At 35.2% G+C, this 17,715-nt stretch overlaps 3 protein-coding genes across 6 annotated transcripts; 2 read left to right on the top strand and 1 right to left on the bottom strand.

Annotated features, from left to right (window-relative positions):
- Positions 688 to 17,346, top strand: LOC109830554 (ycf20-like protein). 4 transcript variants are annotated; one of them, XR_002244328.1, is made up of 3 exons: positions 688 to 992; positions 16,441 to 17,227; positions 17,267 to 17,346. XR_002244328.1 is itself a non-coding variant. In XM_020397847.1 (3 exons), exons 2-3 carry the CDS (start codon positions 16,456 to 16,458, stop codon positions 16,937 to 16,939), a joined length of 420 nt encoding a protein of 139 aa, XP_020253436.1. In that variant the 5' UTR covers positions 688 to 992; positions 16,441 to 16,455; the 3' UTR covers positions 16,940 to 17,346. The 4 variants fall into 4 exon arrangements, 3 of the variants coding, with proteins under 3 accessions (XP_020253436.1, XP_020253435.1, XP_020253434.1); XM_020397847.1 differs by having other exon boundaries at positions 16,441 to 16,836; positions 16,901 to 17,346; XM_020397846.1 differs by adding an exon at positions 2,930 to 3,175 and having other exon boundaries at positions 16,441 to 17,346.
- LOC109830959 lies at positions 9,835 to 10,779 on the bottom strand. Its single transcript, XM_020398309.1, has one exon. The coding sequence runs from the start codon at positions 10,777 to 10,779 to the stop codon at positions 9,835 to 9,837; it is 945 nt and encodes a 314-aa protein (XP_020253898.1).
- On the top strand, positions 11,839 to 13,689 carry LOC109830958 (glutathione S-transferase T3-like). Its single transcript, XM_020398308.1, has 4 exons — positions 11,839 to 12,040; positions 12,596 to 12,784; positions 12,846 to 12,919; positions 13,000 to 13,689. Exons 1-4 carry the CDS (start codon positions 11,839 to 11,841, stop codon positions 13,687 to 13,689), a joined length of 1,155 nt encoding a protein of 384 aa, XP_020253897.1.

The raw sequence follows: 17,715 nt of genomic DNA, 5'->3' as shown, positions 1-17,715 counted from the left end.
GAGTTTAATCAAGAGAGATTAGATTCTAGATTGAGATTTGGAGAGCTTGTTCTTCAATTCTAGAGTGAGATTGTGAGGGAGAGATTGTAATCTTTTGTTCTTCATAATCTAGAGAAGGTATTTTCCTTCGCCTTATACTGAATTGTTCTTGTGTTTTGGTCATCCTCTTCTCAACCCACATATTATATATTATATAAATTATATCTATAATATATAATATATATATAATATTATATATATAATATATAATATATATAGGAGGACCCAATAATCACTGTTCATGCTGTAGTATTCCAAATCCCAAAATATTATATAATATTATAATAATATATGTTATTAAAATATTATATAATATTTTAATATATAATTTATAGTATTCCAAATCCCAAAATATTGATGAAACAAACAAAATATTACAAATTATAGTATTCCAAATCCCAAAATATTGTTGAAACAAACAAAATATTACAAATTTTGGTATTCCAAATCCCAAAATATTGATAAAACAAACAAAATTTTAGAGATCCCAAAACATGTAAAAAATTTTATAGATTTTAAATTCTATGGTGAATTCCATATCCATAAATTTTGGGATACAAAACAAACATCCCCTAAAAGTGAAGGAAAACATCAAACTTCCTTCTTTTCCCCCACTTTCGGTCTTTTTTTTTGAAACAAACAGGCCCTTACCCTTTTCTTTGCGTTCCCCCTCTCGAACAAAAAAAACACCCCCAAATCAAAGCTCCTCCTTCGCCGCCGCTCAGAGATCCCCGCTGCCACCGTTCGGAGATCGTTACTGCCGCTTGGAGATCGCCGCCACTCTCTCCCCTCAAAACCCTAGCATTCGCTGCCGTGAACTGCAGCCTCGCCGCTCTCTCCCCTCTTTTCCACCGCTTGGAGATCGCCGCTGCTCCTATTTTCCGCCGTGATTCCTAAGTCCTTGGCGAAGCTTGGTTCCTAAGCTACGGATCGGTGTCACTGCAGGTCCACAGGTCAGATTTTAACAAAAACATCCATAGGACTTTTGACTTGATTCCTGAAATGTTTGATTGCAGGCTTTAGCAAAATGAAATATATCATGATCTAATAAAAACTATGAAAAAAATTTAGTGTTTAGTTCATACCATGCTACTGTTTTAGGTGTTTAATTTATACCATGGCGAAGCTTAATTTACATTTTTTACAAAAATTTCAGACTATCTGTGGTGCTGGTTGCTTATCTATATATAAGTTTGTAATTTTCTTCTGTTTTCTTTTTGTAATCACAAGTTAATTGAACTATAATTTTTTCATTCTATGTTACAGATCAATAAGTTTATGAGTTGTTACATGAGAAGTAGTAGAATTATATCTTGAAAGATGATAATATTTGTCATACTTAAATATCATTATAAGTGAAAAACTTTGATAATATAAGGTATGGAATGGGTTAGTCACAAACTCTAGTATATATCTTTTAGAGCCTTTTCTTTTGTTTGTATGTATGGTGTAGTTGTAATATGAATGAAACTTTCTATGAAAGTAAAATTTAGTCATATGATTTTGTGAATTATATACTTTTAGTGTTCTTATGTCTGTAGTTCAATTTTGCAGGAGGACATTGAAAACTTGTTGATTCTCTTTTAGGATCTGCAATAAAGAACATATTAAATAAAAACCCAAAAAAACTATATGTGGCATGATGAAAAAATGTAATAATGCCTATGTCTCGTAAACCTTTTCTCATGTGCATTATTTCTTTAGTAAAGCAAAAACTGTTACTAGTTACATGTTAGATTTCTTCATGTGCATCATTCATTAGTTTTAAAACATTATTCATAAAACTTTTAGTTCTAACTATTGTTCATATCTTTTTTAGTTAAGTTTACATATAGTTCCAATTAATATTCAAGAAAAACAAAAGATTACACTTACCCTCCTGTATATGTATAAACTTTTGCAGTTTAATGCAGAAACACTAATAATCCCTAACTTGAAACTGACTGACGTCACAATTAAACTACTTCTCCTCCCTAATAACATATCTAATATTTAGACTAATGCAATTATAAGAAACATAAAGATCGCGCTAATTGACCATAAGAACATCAATGGCTTGAATATTACTTGAGCAAGCTGCGCCTACTCTCTCATACTAGCAAGCTTTTGGTTCACAAAGAATGCTTCTATAATGAGTAGGATATTAATGAACACACAAAATACATATTCATAATATATGCTTGCATAGATAATGTATCAATTACTTTTTTATGAGAAAAATGTTTCAAACTTTTAACTTAAAATGTCTCTATTATCATTTTATCCTCAATTTGATATTTGTGAATTACCGATTTTATCCTTTAATGCAAGCGTGCATAATTCTAAGAGTTTTTATCGCAAACTTTGACTTATTTAGGTTACTATGGCACGTGACTATATCAGAGTTAATAATTGGATGTATGTGAATCGTGAAAAACACACAAAGTCTGAATTCATTGAAGGAGTTGCTTCTTTAATAAAATTTGTGCGTGAATGCGATAGGATCCAAAATGGGATGATCCTTTGTCCGTGCAGTCATTGTGGGTATAGGCCGCATCGCAAGGAGGAAGATGTAAAACTTCACATTGTTAAATATGGTTTTATTAGAGATTATATAATTTGGGTATATCACGGAGGAATTCTAGCTCATAATATTGCCGATAATGAAGAAGAAGACAATGAAGAAAATTTATTTGCAGAATAGGAGGTGGAGGAAATGGTAGAAGCTGCTTTTGGCGACACTAATCTTGCTAAAGATAATTATCCTTCGGGACAAGAACGTGTAGATGAATATGAGAAATACATGAAAGATGCCAATAGACCGATTTATGAGAATACAAAATATTCCATACTATCATGGTTTGTTTAACTTTTCTAATAAACTGTGAAATCCCCTTGCACTTTGATGCAGATCTGCTACGGACGTCCCAGAACGTTCAAGAGAAATAAAGCCAATCGATTAAGGCCCGATCCTGAGAAGAATAAATCGACAATCTTCTTACATTTTGATGAGTATTTTCGTGTCACAGGCCCCAATGCCGAGAGATTTGGACAGTATGTGAGGCAAGTGAGCCACCAAATCATGGACTACCCACTTTATAAGAACTGGGGCCTAGTTCATGATCGTTCTTTTGATAAGTTCTTTCTCCAAGCCCAGGTTTAAATACATTTTCAATTCGTAAATACATTTTTTAGTCATTTTGTACATTTTTAATTCGTAAATACGATTAATAAAAATAGTAATATAAAAAGAAAAAGAAAAGCTTAATGAACACATATGAAGTTTATATTACCGTATACTTGGATATCTCTCTTCACAGTCATCGTACTCATAAACAGCTGGATCAATAGATGTTAACATCCTAATGGCCCAATTAGTTCCAAACCAACGACTGAGATTAACTCCAGAATTCGAAATGACCCCTTCGAAATCGAGGCAAGGCACGCCTGCCTTAAGTAGCCAATAATTAGGCACGAAAGACGAGGCGACAACAATCAAAAGATATCCGCTGATTTAAGCCACGTTACATCCAAGGGACTTTTCAATCACCCCTTATTATTGCACCTCGTGACTCAGCAAGTCCAGAATCTCATTTCACGCGTACCCGGCCTATGCCAACTCCAAGTGAAAGAGGCCTACTGTTATACCCCTAAAAATATTAAATATTGATCTTCACAGAGCAGTCGACACATATCTTAAGCTATACATAATACGACTAATTCAAGATCAAGATAATCCCCGCCTCAGCATGGTCGACTTGATAGGCCGACATCTGGCGTAACCGAGTCAAAAGGCGTCAACCCTTTAATTGATTCCACAAGAGTCCGGACTTGGCCCACTATTTAGCCGACATCTTGTATAACTGAGTTAAAAGGCGGTAGTTGTCGTCCAACCCGGCTAATCGCCCTTGCAAATAACTCCCACTCGACTCATTGTATCAGCCGTTAACATATGTAGTCGGCCAACATCTAGATGACTAAAAGAGTTGGTAGTTTTCTCGAACCCTGAGCTGGCAGCCGTTTGCTCTTGCATTAACTACTCCGACAACGTCATTATTGCTCTAGTACAGAAAGTCTTTATGACTTGTCAGGCACCGATAGCACCAAGCAGCTGCTGTCGCTTGACACTAACCATCTGGATGGCTCACCGTTGCTAGCGGGCGACACCTATCAGTTGTCTGCCGACTTAGCTGTCTAGTTGGACTCGATCCAAGTTACCTTCTTGTCCTTCAGAGTCACTATTCAAAGGAGAGACATTACATGATGTAACTCTCTCTGACATTTTTTACACAACTAAGAGCTAACCCTATATTTTCCCACTCAAGATCCCACTCAAGATCATTTACTGATTTGATCATTAGAGGAACAACCGGAGAGCCCAACTCCGCTCTCTTACGAGTTTTTTGTGTGCAAGAATAATAAATCTCAAAACCATTCATCAGAAGGAGTTAGATGACCTTAATCACTCCACAAACCTGTAAATAGTCCCCTGTTTGATAATTGACATTAACATCATGTTATTTGGACAAACATGAAATCAAACATGACCTAAGAAAGTATAGTGTTGCAACTTTAAAATTTTGAGGGTGTTTTTTTACAATCATTAAAACTTTATATTGTTGTTTGTAAAATTCAAATTTTCTGTGCTTTGCTGATAATTTCTAGATTTAATATGTATCGGTTATAGGTTTTGAAATTTTAGGTTTTTTTTGTGACTTTTAATATTTAAAGGAGTTTTTTTTGTAATTTTTATAAATTTAAGGTTATTTTTTTTTCAAATTTTAAATTTTCATAAGCGTGATTATAGTCCCTTGAATTTATCTTTGTTGTTAGCAAAATTTGAAATTTCATAATTTGAGGATGAACTTTGGAGGGCGTTTCTACAAATTTTGAAACATTGACGGTGCTAATTGGATAGTTTAAATTCTTCGGAGGCTGCTGTCAATTTCCAGATTTCATGCTTTTTATTTTAAGTTTTGAAATGTCAAGATATTTTGTGTAATTTTAAACTTCTGAGGATATTTTGTGTAATTTTTGAAAATTTTTGGGTTATTTTGTAATGCCTCATATATTATAGCATGTTAGTTCATTACCTTAACAAATTAAAACAGTGGAGCACTATTATCGAGACACGTATCCCAGACGCGCCCCAGGCGTAGGGCGTTGCGGATTGGGACAAATGCGCCCCGCATCAGAGGCGGGGCGCTGCACACATACGAGGCGCGTGCCTCGTGTGCGCTTGGCACCTGCGTCGGGCGCATCGCATCGTGCATGCGCCGCAACCTGTTTTGTAAAATGAGATGGGTTTCAGGTATGAACCTGAAACCCGGGTTTCAGGTATGAAACCCGCTGATTTCATAAACCCAATTTGTAAAATGAATCCTGCCTGTTTTGTAAAATGAGATGGGTTTCATGTATGAAACCCGCTGATTTCATAAACTCGGTTTGTAAAATGAATGGGTTTTGATTTTAGGGTTTCAAAACCCGCCGTTCTCTCTCTCTCCTCTCTCACGCGTCCGCTTCCTCTCTCTCTGCTTGCCTGCTCCCTCCCTAACCCCAACGAGTCGGCTGACGACGATAACGACCGATGACCCCGAACGTCGTCGCCGTCGACTATCTCTGGAGAAATCAGGTTTGTTTTGTTTTTTCTAGTTTTTTTTTCTTTTGTTTTTCTTTTGTTTTTCTTCTATTTTTTCTTTTTAAAAATAATTTACATAATTACATATTTACATCATGTAATAGACTCTTTCTTGCTAGTTGTTAATACATTCTCTATCTTTTCATGTTTAACCTATAAAAAAAACAATAATTAGTAATTTAATATACTTGTTTGCTAAAACTTTCTTCTCTAATTAGCATGCTAACTAGAAAATTATGAACATGTAAATATATAATTGTTACCTCCATTCTCCATCTTTTCATACTAACTAACAAATAGCAATTAAAAATACTAACTAGAAAATTATGAACAATCATGTTTGTTAATCACTTAATTGTTACTTAAAAATACATATCATATTTTAAATAAAAATACATATTTCTTATTTGTTACTTGCTTGTTCTGTTTCGTAGACTTTTGCTTATGTTGGAGATTATCTTGCATTGTGATTTGTGGAAATTTATGAACTTCACTATGTTATGCATGCTAATTAAAACTCTTTCGTGATTTAGTAGGTGAAATTATATTTCTTAATCTTTTTATGTGACAAATTATAAATATGTTGCTTATATGCTTGTTTGTCTTATGTTGAAAAATATTTGTTTGAGGTGTGCACCTCAATTCAGTGAGGCGCGCGCATCGTTATGCGGCTTGCGCATGGTGCGCGTAAGGAGGCTTTGCGCCCTGCATTGCGCCTCACGCCTCGATAACACTGCAGAGGAGCTGTTTTGTTGTTTAACTAATTATATATATTTTTAAATTGATGAGTCGTAGATAGCTCATATGGGATTATGATGTGATATTATTATGATTAGGATAGATTAAAATTTTAATAAAATATTTAAAATAGTAAAAGGTAAGTGACCATGAAAAACTTTTCTCGAACTCGCACTTTTAAAGTGAGTATGATGTTGGACCATCAACGTTCCTCTACTAATTAGATTATGCTTCACATTTGAAAAATTGCGAGTCAATCTCTATAGAAAATCGCTTTGCTATATGCATATATTACAATATAAGTACCATATTATTGTTATTATAATTAATTTGTATTTTATTTGAATATATGGTGCTTGTAATAAAATGTAGCTATGTCTTTAGATCGGTTGGAGAATAGTCAACAAATGAAAACTTAATAATAACTAAGGGGAAAAAAGGATGAAAATTTCTTAGAGGGTTTTCAGATTAGACCCTTTTGTTACTTGTATATTTGGCCCTCAAGTATTCATATTTCTAAAGCATTCCCCCAAATCTCATTGAACTGTTTTAAAAAGACACCATGGTTAGATTTAACCATAGATGCCCCTATTTTCTCCATCATTCTTTTGTGTATTGCTTTCTTCAGACTGGTACGATCTTGAAATCCTTCAAACTGAAGGCTTAAAAGGCTATTTTAGGTACATAAATACTAAAGAAACGAGCGATCGCAAAAGATGAGAGACGAGAGAGGTCGAGAACAACAAAGAGAAATAAGGGGAAACTATATCATAAGAGTGTTAATATAATAGTCAAAACAGTTGAACATTTGAGAGTTAATAACGCTACGGTAACGCTATGGTAAATTTTTTTGAACATATCCATCTAAGAGGGTAATTTCAGAATAACTTTAAAGAGATTTGGGGTCTAATTTAGAAATATGAAAATTTGGAGATGTCATATACCATTAAAGAAGATATGAGGGTCTAACATGCCAAAAACCCAACCTTTGAATGCTGCCTCGTTTGGGTATGGGGATCCGACCCGAAAACGACCCGTTATACATTCAAGCCTTTTGTTCCATTTCCTCTTGTTTCCACTCTCAAAAGAACAAGCCCATTTTAGGATTCAAGGTGCATCTCTCTCTTGCTCGTAATACAGTATGAATTATATCATACATATTTCATTCTTTATTTTGTTTGTATGAAGTTATTATCTTTCTTTTTGCTGGGTTTAATGTGATGGTAGAATAAATTTTGAGGCAAATAGTCATCATTTCTTGAATTTTCTTTTTGTTGGTATTTCGATTGAATCAATCAATTAGCATGTGGGTTTCTCTTTCTTTGCCACTAATTGGGTTTATTTGCTGTTTGTATCAATTTCCTTTTCTACAATAATTATTGGGTATTCTCAACTTAAGAAATCCCTGGTTATGTAATTAGATTACTCAGTTTTTTGGATAATGTGAAGGTTTTACGGTTATGCCTCGCTAATGATTTGAGTTAACCTTATTCAGCAAGAATTCAACTATTTGAAGAATATTGAAAATTTTCCTTTTGTATATTATTTGCTCCGTGATATTATTTTGAGAAAATGTGAACCTTTTGGATCTATATGGAATCTGCTTGGCTTCTTCTTAAAAGTTAGGCTTCAGCCCCTACTTGCCTCCTGGGCTATTTATTTGGTCCTTTCAATACTTCTGAACTATTTTCAGTCTCATCTTACTCCTGGATTCTGAACTCGCCCATATTTACCCCTGGTCACACATTACCCACAGTGTTATCATTTCAGTCCCACCTTACCACTTGAATTATCACTTTATCCATTTAAAATTCCCATAAATTAATAAAGGAGAAGTGGTAACTTGGTAACAAAGGTAATAGTCAAGAGATAATGTGGGACTAAAAATAGTTTTTTTGGGGGGGTTGGGGGGGGGTAAGATGAAAATAGTTCAGGGGGGTATGAAGCGACAAATTGAAGAGTTTAGGGGCCAAGTAGGGGCTGAAACCTAAAATTTAACTTTAGTGGGTGACTTTACATCTTTTAAGGAACTTATAAATTAATACTGCTGCTTATTCTTCTTTGAACCTCCAAATGAGTTCCTAAATTTCTTAAGTTTTTGTTACTGAAAATAGATTTTTAAGTTATGTGGATTTCTGTATCTGTCAGTAAATGGAACCTGTACAGAAAATCCATGAAATTTTGAATATAGATTTCCACTATTTAGTACAAACAAAACAGAAAAAAGAGAATGAGGGAAAGAACGAACTTTGTGTAGTAAAACGTGCTAGCTTGGGCATGTACCATGCATTTCATCTGATCATTATCTTTTTGTCCTATTGATGACCCAATTTGCTGAGGTAGTGATTTCATTGTCAATTACTACAACTTATGAGTTCTATAATCATAGTATTTCTCATGATTATAGACTAAAATGATACTATAGAGGAATTGTATATGTTTATATTATTGGCAGCGAGATACCATTGTGCCAAATCACTTTATACATATTGGACAATCTTGAAGTGGATGTAAACTTAATTTTTTGACTAATTCCAGTATTTCTTTCTGTGTGACATTTGCTATGTCTCCATCAATCGCTTTTGTCTTCTTGTCCCTCTCCTGCGCTACTGTCTCATTCCATCTTTCCTCTTACATTTTGCACAGTAACCTACTCTAAACACCTACTGTTTTTCTTGATGACTTCCATCGTTTTCAATACCCTAGATTGATTTTAGAGCCTACCTCCTAAGAGCAGCTCCAATCGTCCGCGGTATCTCCATTTTGGAGCCGCATCTCCATCCAACCGAACTGCATATTTTGCAGTTAGCTGCAAAATCGGTTCTTGAGGCTGCAAATTTGAAGATTTCTCTCCAAATTTGCAGCCAACTCTATATTACTATTCCCCAAAAAAAATACCAAAGTTAACCCTCAATCTCTTTAACAACATTTCATTATTCCAATTGTATCCCGTTATTATTTTTTATAGTTACTTAAAATCTGTATATATATATTAATATATTAAATATTTTTTAATGAAAATAATATCATTGGAAATGTCTCGTCGATACCTTCAAAATGAGACTAATATCGAAATATAAAATTGCAAAACAAGTAATTAGAAATGATAATACATTGGAGTTTAAACTGAAATAAAACACATTAACTTAGAATTACATCGAAACTTTAATAAAAAAAGTTACATCACTTCATTGCCGTCTCTCTCCCACAAATGTTCAATTAATGCATTTCGAAGTGCGAAGTGTGCTTCTTTGTCTTTGAATTTCTTATGTCGGGTCAGGAATTGTCGGAACCGTTCGGCATCGTTCGTCCCTATATCTTCAACATTTGAAATTGATGATGGAGTAGAAACGATAATATCTTCTTGCTCATCACGTTCATCCTCAATAATCATGTTATGCATTATTATGCAAGTGGTCATGATATCATGCAAAGTTCGTTTATCCCAAAACCGTGCAGGGCCCTTGATTATAGCAAATCTTGACTGGAGAACACCAAACGCTCGCTCCACATCTTTTCGACAAGCTTCTTGCATCATTGCAAAATATTGTTTTTTTTTTATCTTCGGATTTGGAAATGGTTTGAACAAGGGTTGGCCATTTCGGGTATATGCCATCGGCTAAATAATAACCGACATCATAATTCTTTCCTTGAATTGTATAATGAGCAGGAGGAGTAATACCTTGCGTTAGGTTGTCAAACAAATTAGATGCTTGTAATACATTAATATCGTTATTAGAACCTGACAAACCAAAGAATGCATGCCATATCCATAGGTCATACGATGCTACTGCCTCAAGAATAATGGTTGGGCCTCCGTGACGTCCTGAGTATTGTCCCGCCCATGCCGTTGGACAGTTTTTCCATTCCCAATGCATACAGTCTAGACTTCCCAACATTCCTGGGAAACCTCGCTCTTCACCTTTTTGTAACAGTCTTGCAACATCGTTGGTATTGGGGGATCTAAGATATTCATCTCCATACACTTCTACAATTGCTCTGCAAAATTTTTTCAAACATTCAATTACAGTTGACTCACCAATCCTTACATATTCGTCAGTACTATCTGCCGGTACACCATATGCCAACATGTGAAATGCTGCTGTTACTTTTTGTAAAGTAGATAGTCCAAGCCGGTCGACACCATCCACCTTCTGTATGAAATAGTTATCGTGCTCTCGTACAACGTTGACGATATGAAGGAAAAGACTCATTTGCATTCGGAATCTTCTACGGAATAAATTTGCACCGTATGTGGGATTATCAGAAAAATAGTCATTGTAGAGTCGAGAATTACCTTCTTCCCTCCCGCGATTGATTACCAAATGACCAGGAACTGAGCCGATACGTTTTGGCCTCTCTTCCTCTTTAATGAAATAAGCCATTATTTCATTGTTAGAGGCATATAGACGAGCTAAGATTTCATCCTCTTCCCATTGTTTCATATCCTCCTCCTATTGTTCAACATAATGAGAAAATGTTTCGTCATCAGAAGAAGAAGAAGAAGGTAGGTGTGATGGTCCAGCTCCATAGTTCATTGTTGAAGAGGGGATTTGGAGAAATGAATTATAGATTGGTGATGAGTTGTTAATAGGTGTATGTTGTGTTATTATATAATGTTTCTACCCACATTGGATTCTTTCCTGCATCGTTTTCTACTCACATTGGATTCTTCAACTAGCATTGGTTTTCTACCCACATTGGATTCTTCCACCCGTATCGTTTTCTACCCACATTGGATCCTCCCACTAGCATTGATTTTCTACCCACATTGGATTCTTTTACCCGTATCGTTTTCTATCCACATTGGATTCTCCAACTAGCATTGGTTTTCTACCCACATTGGATTCTTCCACCCGCATTGTTTTCTACCCACATTGGATCCTCCCACTAGCTTTGGTTTTCTACCCACATTGGATTCTCTCACCCGCATCGTTTTCTACCCACATTGGATTCTCCCATCAGCATTGGATTCTTCCACTAGCATTAGTTTTCTCACCCGCATCGTTTTCTATCCACATTGGATTCTCTAACCCACATCGTTTTCTACCCACATTGGATCCTCCCACTAGCATTGGTTTTCTACCCATAATTTTTTTACTATAAATACTAGCGGATCCCTCATTCCTCCATCACAACTCTTCTCATTCCTCCTCCATAGCTCTTCTCAACAAGGTTTTGAATATCGATTATCGGGGATTTATCGGACGGCTAAATCCTTATCGGATAGCGGAAATCGGGGATATATCGGGGATAAGTAGTATTTATCGGAGTGATATATCGTATGTTGTGTATATATAATATAATAACCCAAATTGTAATCTAACCATACTCCACTCTTTCATTCTCTCAACCTTCACTAAATAACTAGAGAAAAAACCAACTAAATGGTGAATATTATTTGTTTCTATAACTTCAGAAGTTGTGTTGAGGGCGTGACGTCAATGGAGAGTCCAAGTCAAACTTTCGAAGTCACAGTTGATGATGGCGTCGATGGAGAGAGCTCGGCATCGATGGAGAGCTCAGCGTCGTTCAACGTCATCGAGTCAATCAGATTAGTTGATGATGGCGTCGATGGAGAGAGCACAACATCAGTCGAAGTCGTCAAGTCGATGAAGTTAATGTTGATGAGAGAGCAGCGTCGAAGTTGATAGCGTTGAGGTCAACGGAGTCCGAAGAAGAGCGGAGGCGAGCGTCGAAGTCGGCGAATGAGAGCGTCAACGTCGACGGAGTCCAAAGAGAAATAGAGTCAGAGGATTAGGGCAGTGGGCACAACCGCACAAATGAGGGGAGAGAGAACAGAGGATTAGGGCTACTTAATCGAGTTTAAGTTTTATTGTAAAGAACGGGTCGTGTCGGGTTTCAAGTTCACTCAAAAACTGTCCATTACCCAAAATCACAACCTAATAGTGTGGCCCGATAATTCCGATTTTAGAGCTGCTAATATCGGCCGATAATCACCTTTATTGCCGCATTATCGCCGATAAACCCTAAAAAAAATAACCGATTTAAATTCTAACTTATCCTATCGGAAAGCTCTCAAAACCGATAACTCGGGGATAATATCGGATTATCGGCCGATATTTAAAACCTTGCTTCTCAACAACTCTTCATCCTTCTCTTTTGGCATCCAGTCACGGAAAATCATTCTTACAAGAAGAAGATTAAATTTTATGCGCTACATGGCTTGAAATATCTCAGGATCCAGTTTTAGGTTCCAATCAAAAGAAAGACAAGCTACATGGCTTGAAATATCTCAGGATCCAGTTTTAGGTTCCAATCAAAAGAAAGACAAGCTATGGGAGCGAATTTCAGCTCTATTTCACGAATCAAAAGAAAGACAAGCTATGGGAGCGAATTTCAGCTCTATTTCACGAAAGGATTTCCAACGTTTGCACCGGACATAGGAGTCCAAAGTCTCTTTCATGCCGAATGCAATTAATTATGAAAGCCATCAGTAAATTTCGAGGATGCATTCGACAAGTTGAGCGCCTCAATCGAAGCGGTGCTTCTGAACTTGATATTGTAAGTATATGAATTACATGTTTCTTGGTTAATAAATTATTTTCCACCTTTTCTAATAATCATTTCTTCTTTTGTGGTAGAATAAACGTGCTAGGATCATATTTGCAGAAGATCCAGAAGAGAAAAAAGGATTTCTATGTGATCATATTTGGCCGATTTTGAAGGATGCAGAGAAGTGGGCAAATATAAGTATCATGCCTTCTGCATTTTTCAAAACTTCAAAGTCTCGCTTATCTCAAGGATCTGATTCAAGCTCTCCTGTCATCGACTTAAATGAAGACAATCAGGCATATACCACTAATGACGACGACCATTCGCTAATCGACATTTCAGCTAGTCGACCTATTGGAAGAAAGAAAGAGAAGTTGAGAAGACGAAAAGAAATTGATAGGAACATTGACTTTGAAGCTTTTGCTAAAGAAAACCAAGAGATCTTAGAAGTTTTAAAAAAAGGTAAAGAACAACGAGAAAATGAAAGATTGACAATGAACCAGGCTATGATGTTAACGGCTGAAAATGATAAGAAAAAGTTAGAACTTCAGCAAGAAGAACAAGAGAAAGAAATTATGCTAGTTGATCTGGAAGCTATTACTGATCCAACAAAACGCGAATATTTTCGAATTAAACAACAACAGATTTTAACTAGAAATATAACTAGGGGTTCCTCATATGATATTCCTAATCCTGAATACAGCTACGCAGGAAGTCAATATGGAATACCTGACTACATGGGAGGTGGATACGGAGGAGTTGACTTTCTAGACTTTTAGTATTTTTCATGTATTATGTTTTTCCTATTTGTCATGTAATTTTCAATTCATGTTTTTGCTTTCTATGTAATAGTTGTGGATTTAGTAATATGAATGTCTGCTTAATTTAATCCGAATGCCTATTTTATATTAATACATTTAATAATATTATTACTAATATTATTTATATTATATAACTTTTATTTTTTTATTATTTTTATATATTCAAAATGAGAGTAATATTAAATAATATTAATTGAAATATAAAATTCCAAGAATTAAAGAAAATTAATTCTATTTCTTATTATCAATTTATTAAAGAAAATTAATTTTATTTAAATATATACATTATATATTTTTAAAATAAGTAAAAGAATTAAAAAATTGAGAGAAATTGAAATGGAGTTGGAAATAGAGGAGTGTGGTTGGAGTTACATAACTCTATTTTAGCATATTCTAAGGAATATGCTAAAGTTTGGGATGCAAAATAGAACCCCACGTTGGAGCTGCTCTAAGTCATGTAGATACAAAACGGAGGAAAATGGAAAGGGATGATGAGAAAGGATTGTGGTAGATAAAGAAAAAAAAAGGTTCTGGAATATATTATCTAAATGCTCCACTACAACGTCAGGCTTTAGATTTATTACTTTATCAGGATGGAGGAGTTAAAGGTGGATTGTACATCCAGGCATCCAAAAGAAGTATGGAGCAAAAGGTGGATTGTACATCCTGGAGAAGTACCAAGGACGAGGGGGACATAGGCGTGGGCATTTTTGTTCAGAATGTTGTTAGTGAGTGGTTATATGATGAATCAACTTAATGGTACTTGTACTTTTCATAATTACCCACTACAAACAAATATACCTTGACAGTGGGAAGTTGTAAATGCATGATAACTCCTGTCAAAGTTTCTTCATTTTGACTCATTCACTACGGTCAGCTTCATTTGATGTGAATAGGCTTATATATGTTGATAAGATGATGTAAGAAGTGAAAGCCGAGTGAAGAATTTTTTTTTATAGATAAGGCAAATAATTTAGTAATGGAGCAAAATGTTTTTGTTCATCTTCGTGGTCAAAATTAAGTAATCTCTTCTAATTAAGTGTAGATCCTGTAATCCTGATTTACTGGATCTTGTCTTTTTGTTTAAGTTCATTTTATATTTCAGGCAAACGGTGGAGTGTTTTTGTTAATTTTCCAATGGACCAGGCAAGCTTAAGACCTAAATCTCTAGTTCTTGATTATCTTCACTTCAGCTATGTTTGCCGTCTAAATAAATAAGGTGCGCGGGGTTCTTCCATTTCTCAATAAATCTGACATGAAGATGCTGTAAGTATCTTGGTTCAAATTTATGTGCTCTTAAGGAGATAAGAAAAATGTAAGGACAAAGCATTTCATCTAGCCTATGTTTTGACATGCAAAAGGATACTTAACATGCAGGCAGTTGTGAATAAAATATTTCCCTCGACCCTTTTATAAGTTTGGAGTTCCTCTAGTATACCGGCAAGGATATGAAAGCCACCTGCCTAGTTCGATGGTTGTATTCACTTTTGATGCACTGTGTAGATCACCATCACGATGCTAGTTTTCTCTCTCATAAAAATGGGTTGTTTGTGGAAGACAGAATACCTGTAAAATAATTAGCCAAGTTTTTAGATGCTACCACAAAATATTTTAGCCTTTGTGGATTCATGCGAGATTCTTGGCTTAGGACACAATAAGCAAGGGTGCTTTTATATGGTCTTTATAGATAGACGTTTTGCACAAAGTTAGGTTACTCTTTGTAATATTACGGTCTGTGGATGGGAATTATATCCTTTCAGTATATCAAAAAAAAAAAAAAAAAGAGCTGACTGTTACCTAGAAAGTAACAAAAGATAGAATTATTTGGTTTGAGATTAAGTCTTCTTAGTTTGAGAAACGCATATAGCTCTCTGACAAGTGGCACCCTTGATAAGCTTCTTTGGTTATCCTATTTTCTGGACAACTTTGCAGTTCTTTTGATTAATGGACCATTCATGTGCAACAACTATGAGACATGAGGAGCCAGTATCCTGATGGCTAGTTTCTTTCACAGCCACAGTACTGGCAGTTCTGTCAGACCGATAAATATTGTTCTGGAAGTTCACATTTCTTAAGTAATTTTAAGCCATCACAAAATGCCTGATGATTATGCTTGTTGTTAGATTGTCTTGGATTACTCAAATGAAACAAATAACCCATTTTGTTGCTTGGAGATTGTATAGCCAAGTAAAAGTTAAAGACCCATTGTTGTGCTGTTTTGTTAATTTGTATTCTTATTTTTCTTTTCAATATCATTTTAAATTATTTAGCACTTGCATTTCCAAATTTTTTTTTCTCCTGATCAGTAATACGCTAAACATACCTGCAACAATTATATCAAATGCACCCCTTTTGCAAAATATAATGTGAATAGTGGGGCCAACTAGAATTGTTTGTCCTTATATATGACGTTACTTAAATTCTTCTGGGACTGTCTTTCTAAGTTTCTATGTAAACAATAAGTTTTTCAAACGTACTTGCTAAACTTTCATCTTTCTGAAGACAAACCAATCTTTATTTTATATATTTCTAGGTGGAAGTATTAAGTTCTTATCAGAAGAATTATATATCATTGGAAATTTTCCGCTTTGCATTGATTTTATTTACTCCACAATAAGTTACATAGGCATAGTAACAATATGTGCATGTCAAATGCTTTGCTTCAATGTGTGGATGCCTTCTACTGAACTTCTTATATGATGCTATCAGGTTGAAGTTTCTTAAATGGCTCTAGGTTTAGTTTCTTACTCAACAAGCCTCACAAGATTGAGCCTAGAATCAGGACCAAAGTTCCCGTTCAACAGATCAAGAATCTTGCCTCAAAGTTACAAAACTAGGTACCTCAAAATTCGTGCAGTACAAGAAAGTGAAGGGCCACGGAGATTAGTTGACATTATTCGAATAATCCCCGACATCTCAAAGAACTATTTCAGGAGGCGTTCAAGGAGAGCATTGTTTGGTGGCATCTCATTGCTCGGTGGTTTCTATGTTGCTCAGACAATATCTCTCTCCTTCGGGGCTTTGGGTGTGAACGATGTTATTGCTGCTGTGATTTGTGTTCTACTGACGGAGTATGTTACTAGGTTTTACTATAGTCGGCCGAAGGTAACATTTTCTCTTGCACTTTTAAATAATTTCAAGATGGGATTCACGTATGGTCTCTTTATAGATGCATTCAAGCTTGCAAGTTGAGTGCAGTTGCAGATAAATCAAGTGACAGGTTCTATTTAACTGGATCTTTGGGTGGTTTGCTTAACAGTTTGAAATGATTCGTTTGGAGTTCCATGGGAAAAAAAAATGTTTATCTATAGATATAGAATATCTTCAAGGAGGAAGGAGGGGATGACATCTGCCACATCAGTATTAATGCAATCACTAATAATGTAGTCAACTGCCTATTAGTGATTATCAGAACATTCACAGCTGCACTAGTAGACAATAGTGTCTGTACTAATAGACATCAGTGGTATCTCCATCGAGATTTGTAATATGACAGGTGTCAGTGGTATCTCCATCGAGATTTGTAATATGACAGGTGTGAACATCGCCTTACTCTATATATGTGATCTGTCTTCTATATGATTTTTCCTTATAGCATACCATCCTTTGTGGCAACATTATTTTGTGATAGAACTCAATAGTTTTAATTGCCCTTTATACTAGTTCTGCATCCGTGATTATCCTGTAAATTTGAGTAATTATTTATTATTACTATGAATTATTTAGAGTAGTTCGATTCACTGTATCATTCTTGTAATCCTCTATTAAAAAACACTCGGCATAGTTGCTTGCTGCGAATAATGAGTTTATTTGAAGCTTCATTTCTATTCAAACAAGCTGATGAAGTATATATTGGTGTTTCTCAGCATTCAAGCATGCTGAGAATAATGAGCTTCTTTGTTCTTTTCTCTCTTTGTACACCCGCGCCCATGGAATATTCTGTTTGTTGGAATCAATCGATACCCAAATTGGTCAATAAAAATT

This window comes from Asparagus officinalis, chromosome 2, assembly GCF_001876935.1.
Source record: "Asparagus officinalis chromosome 2, Aspof.V1, whole genome shotgun sequence".
Lineage (NCBI taxonomy): Eukaryota > Viridiplantae > Streptophyta > Magnoliopsida > Asparagales > Asparagaceae > Asparagus > Asparagus officinalis.
The sequence above is the reverse complement of the archived record's forward strand: the minus strand, read 5'-3'. Positions and strand labels throughout refer to the sequence as shown.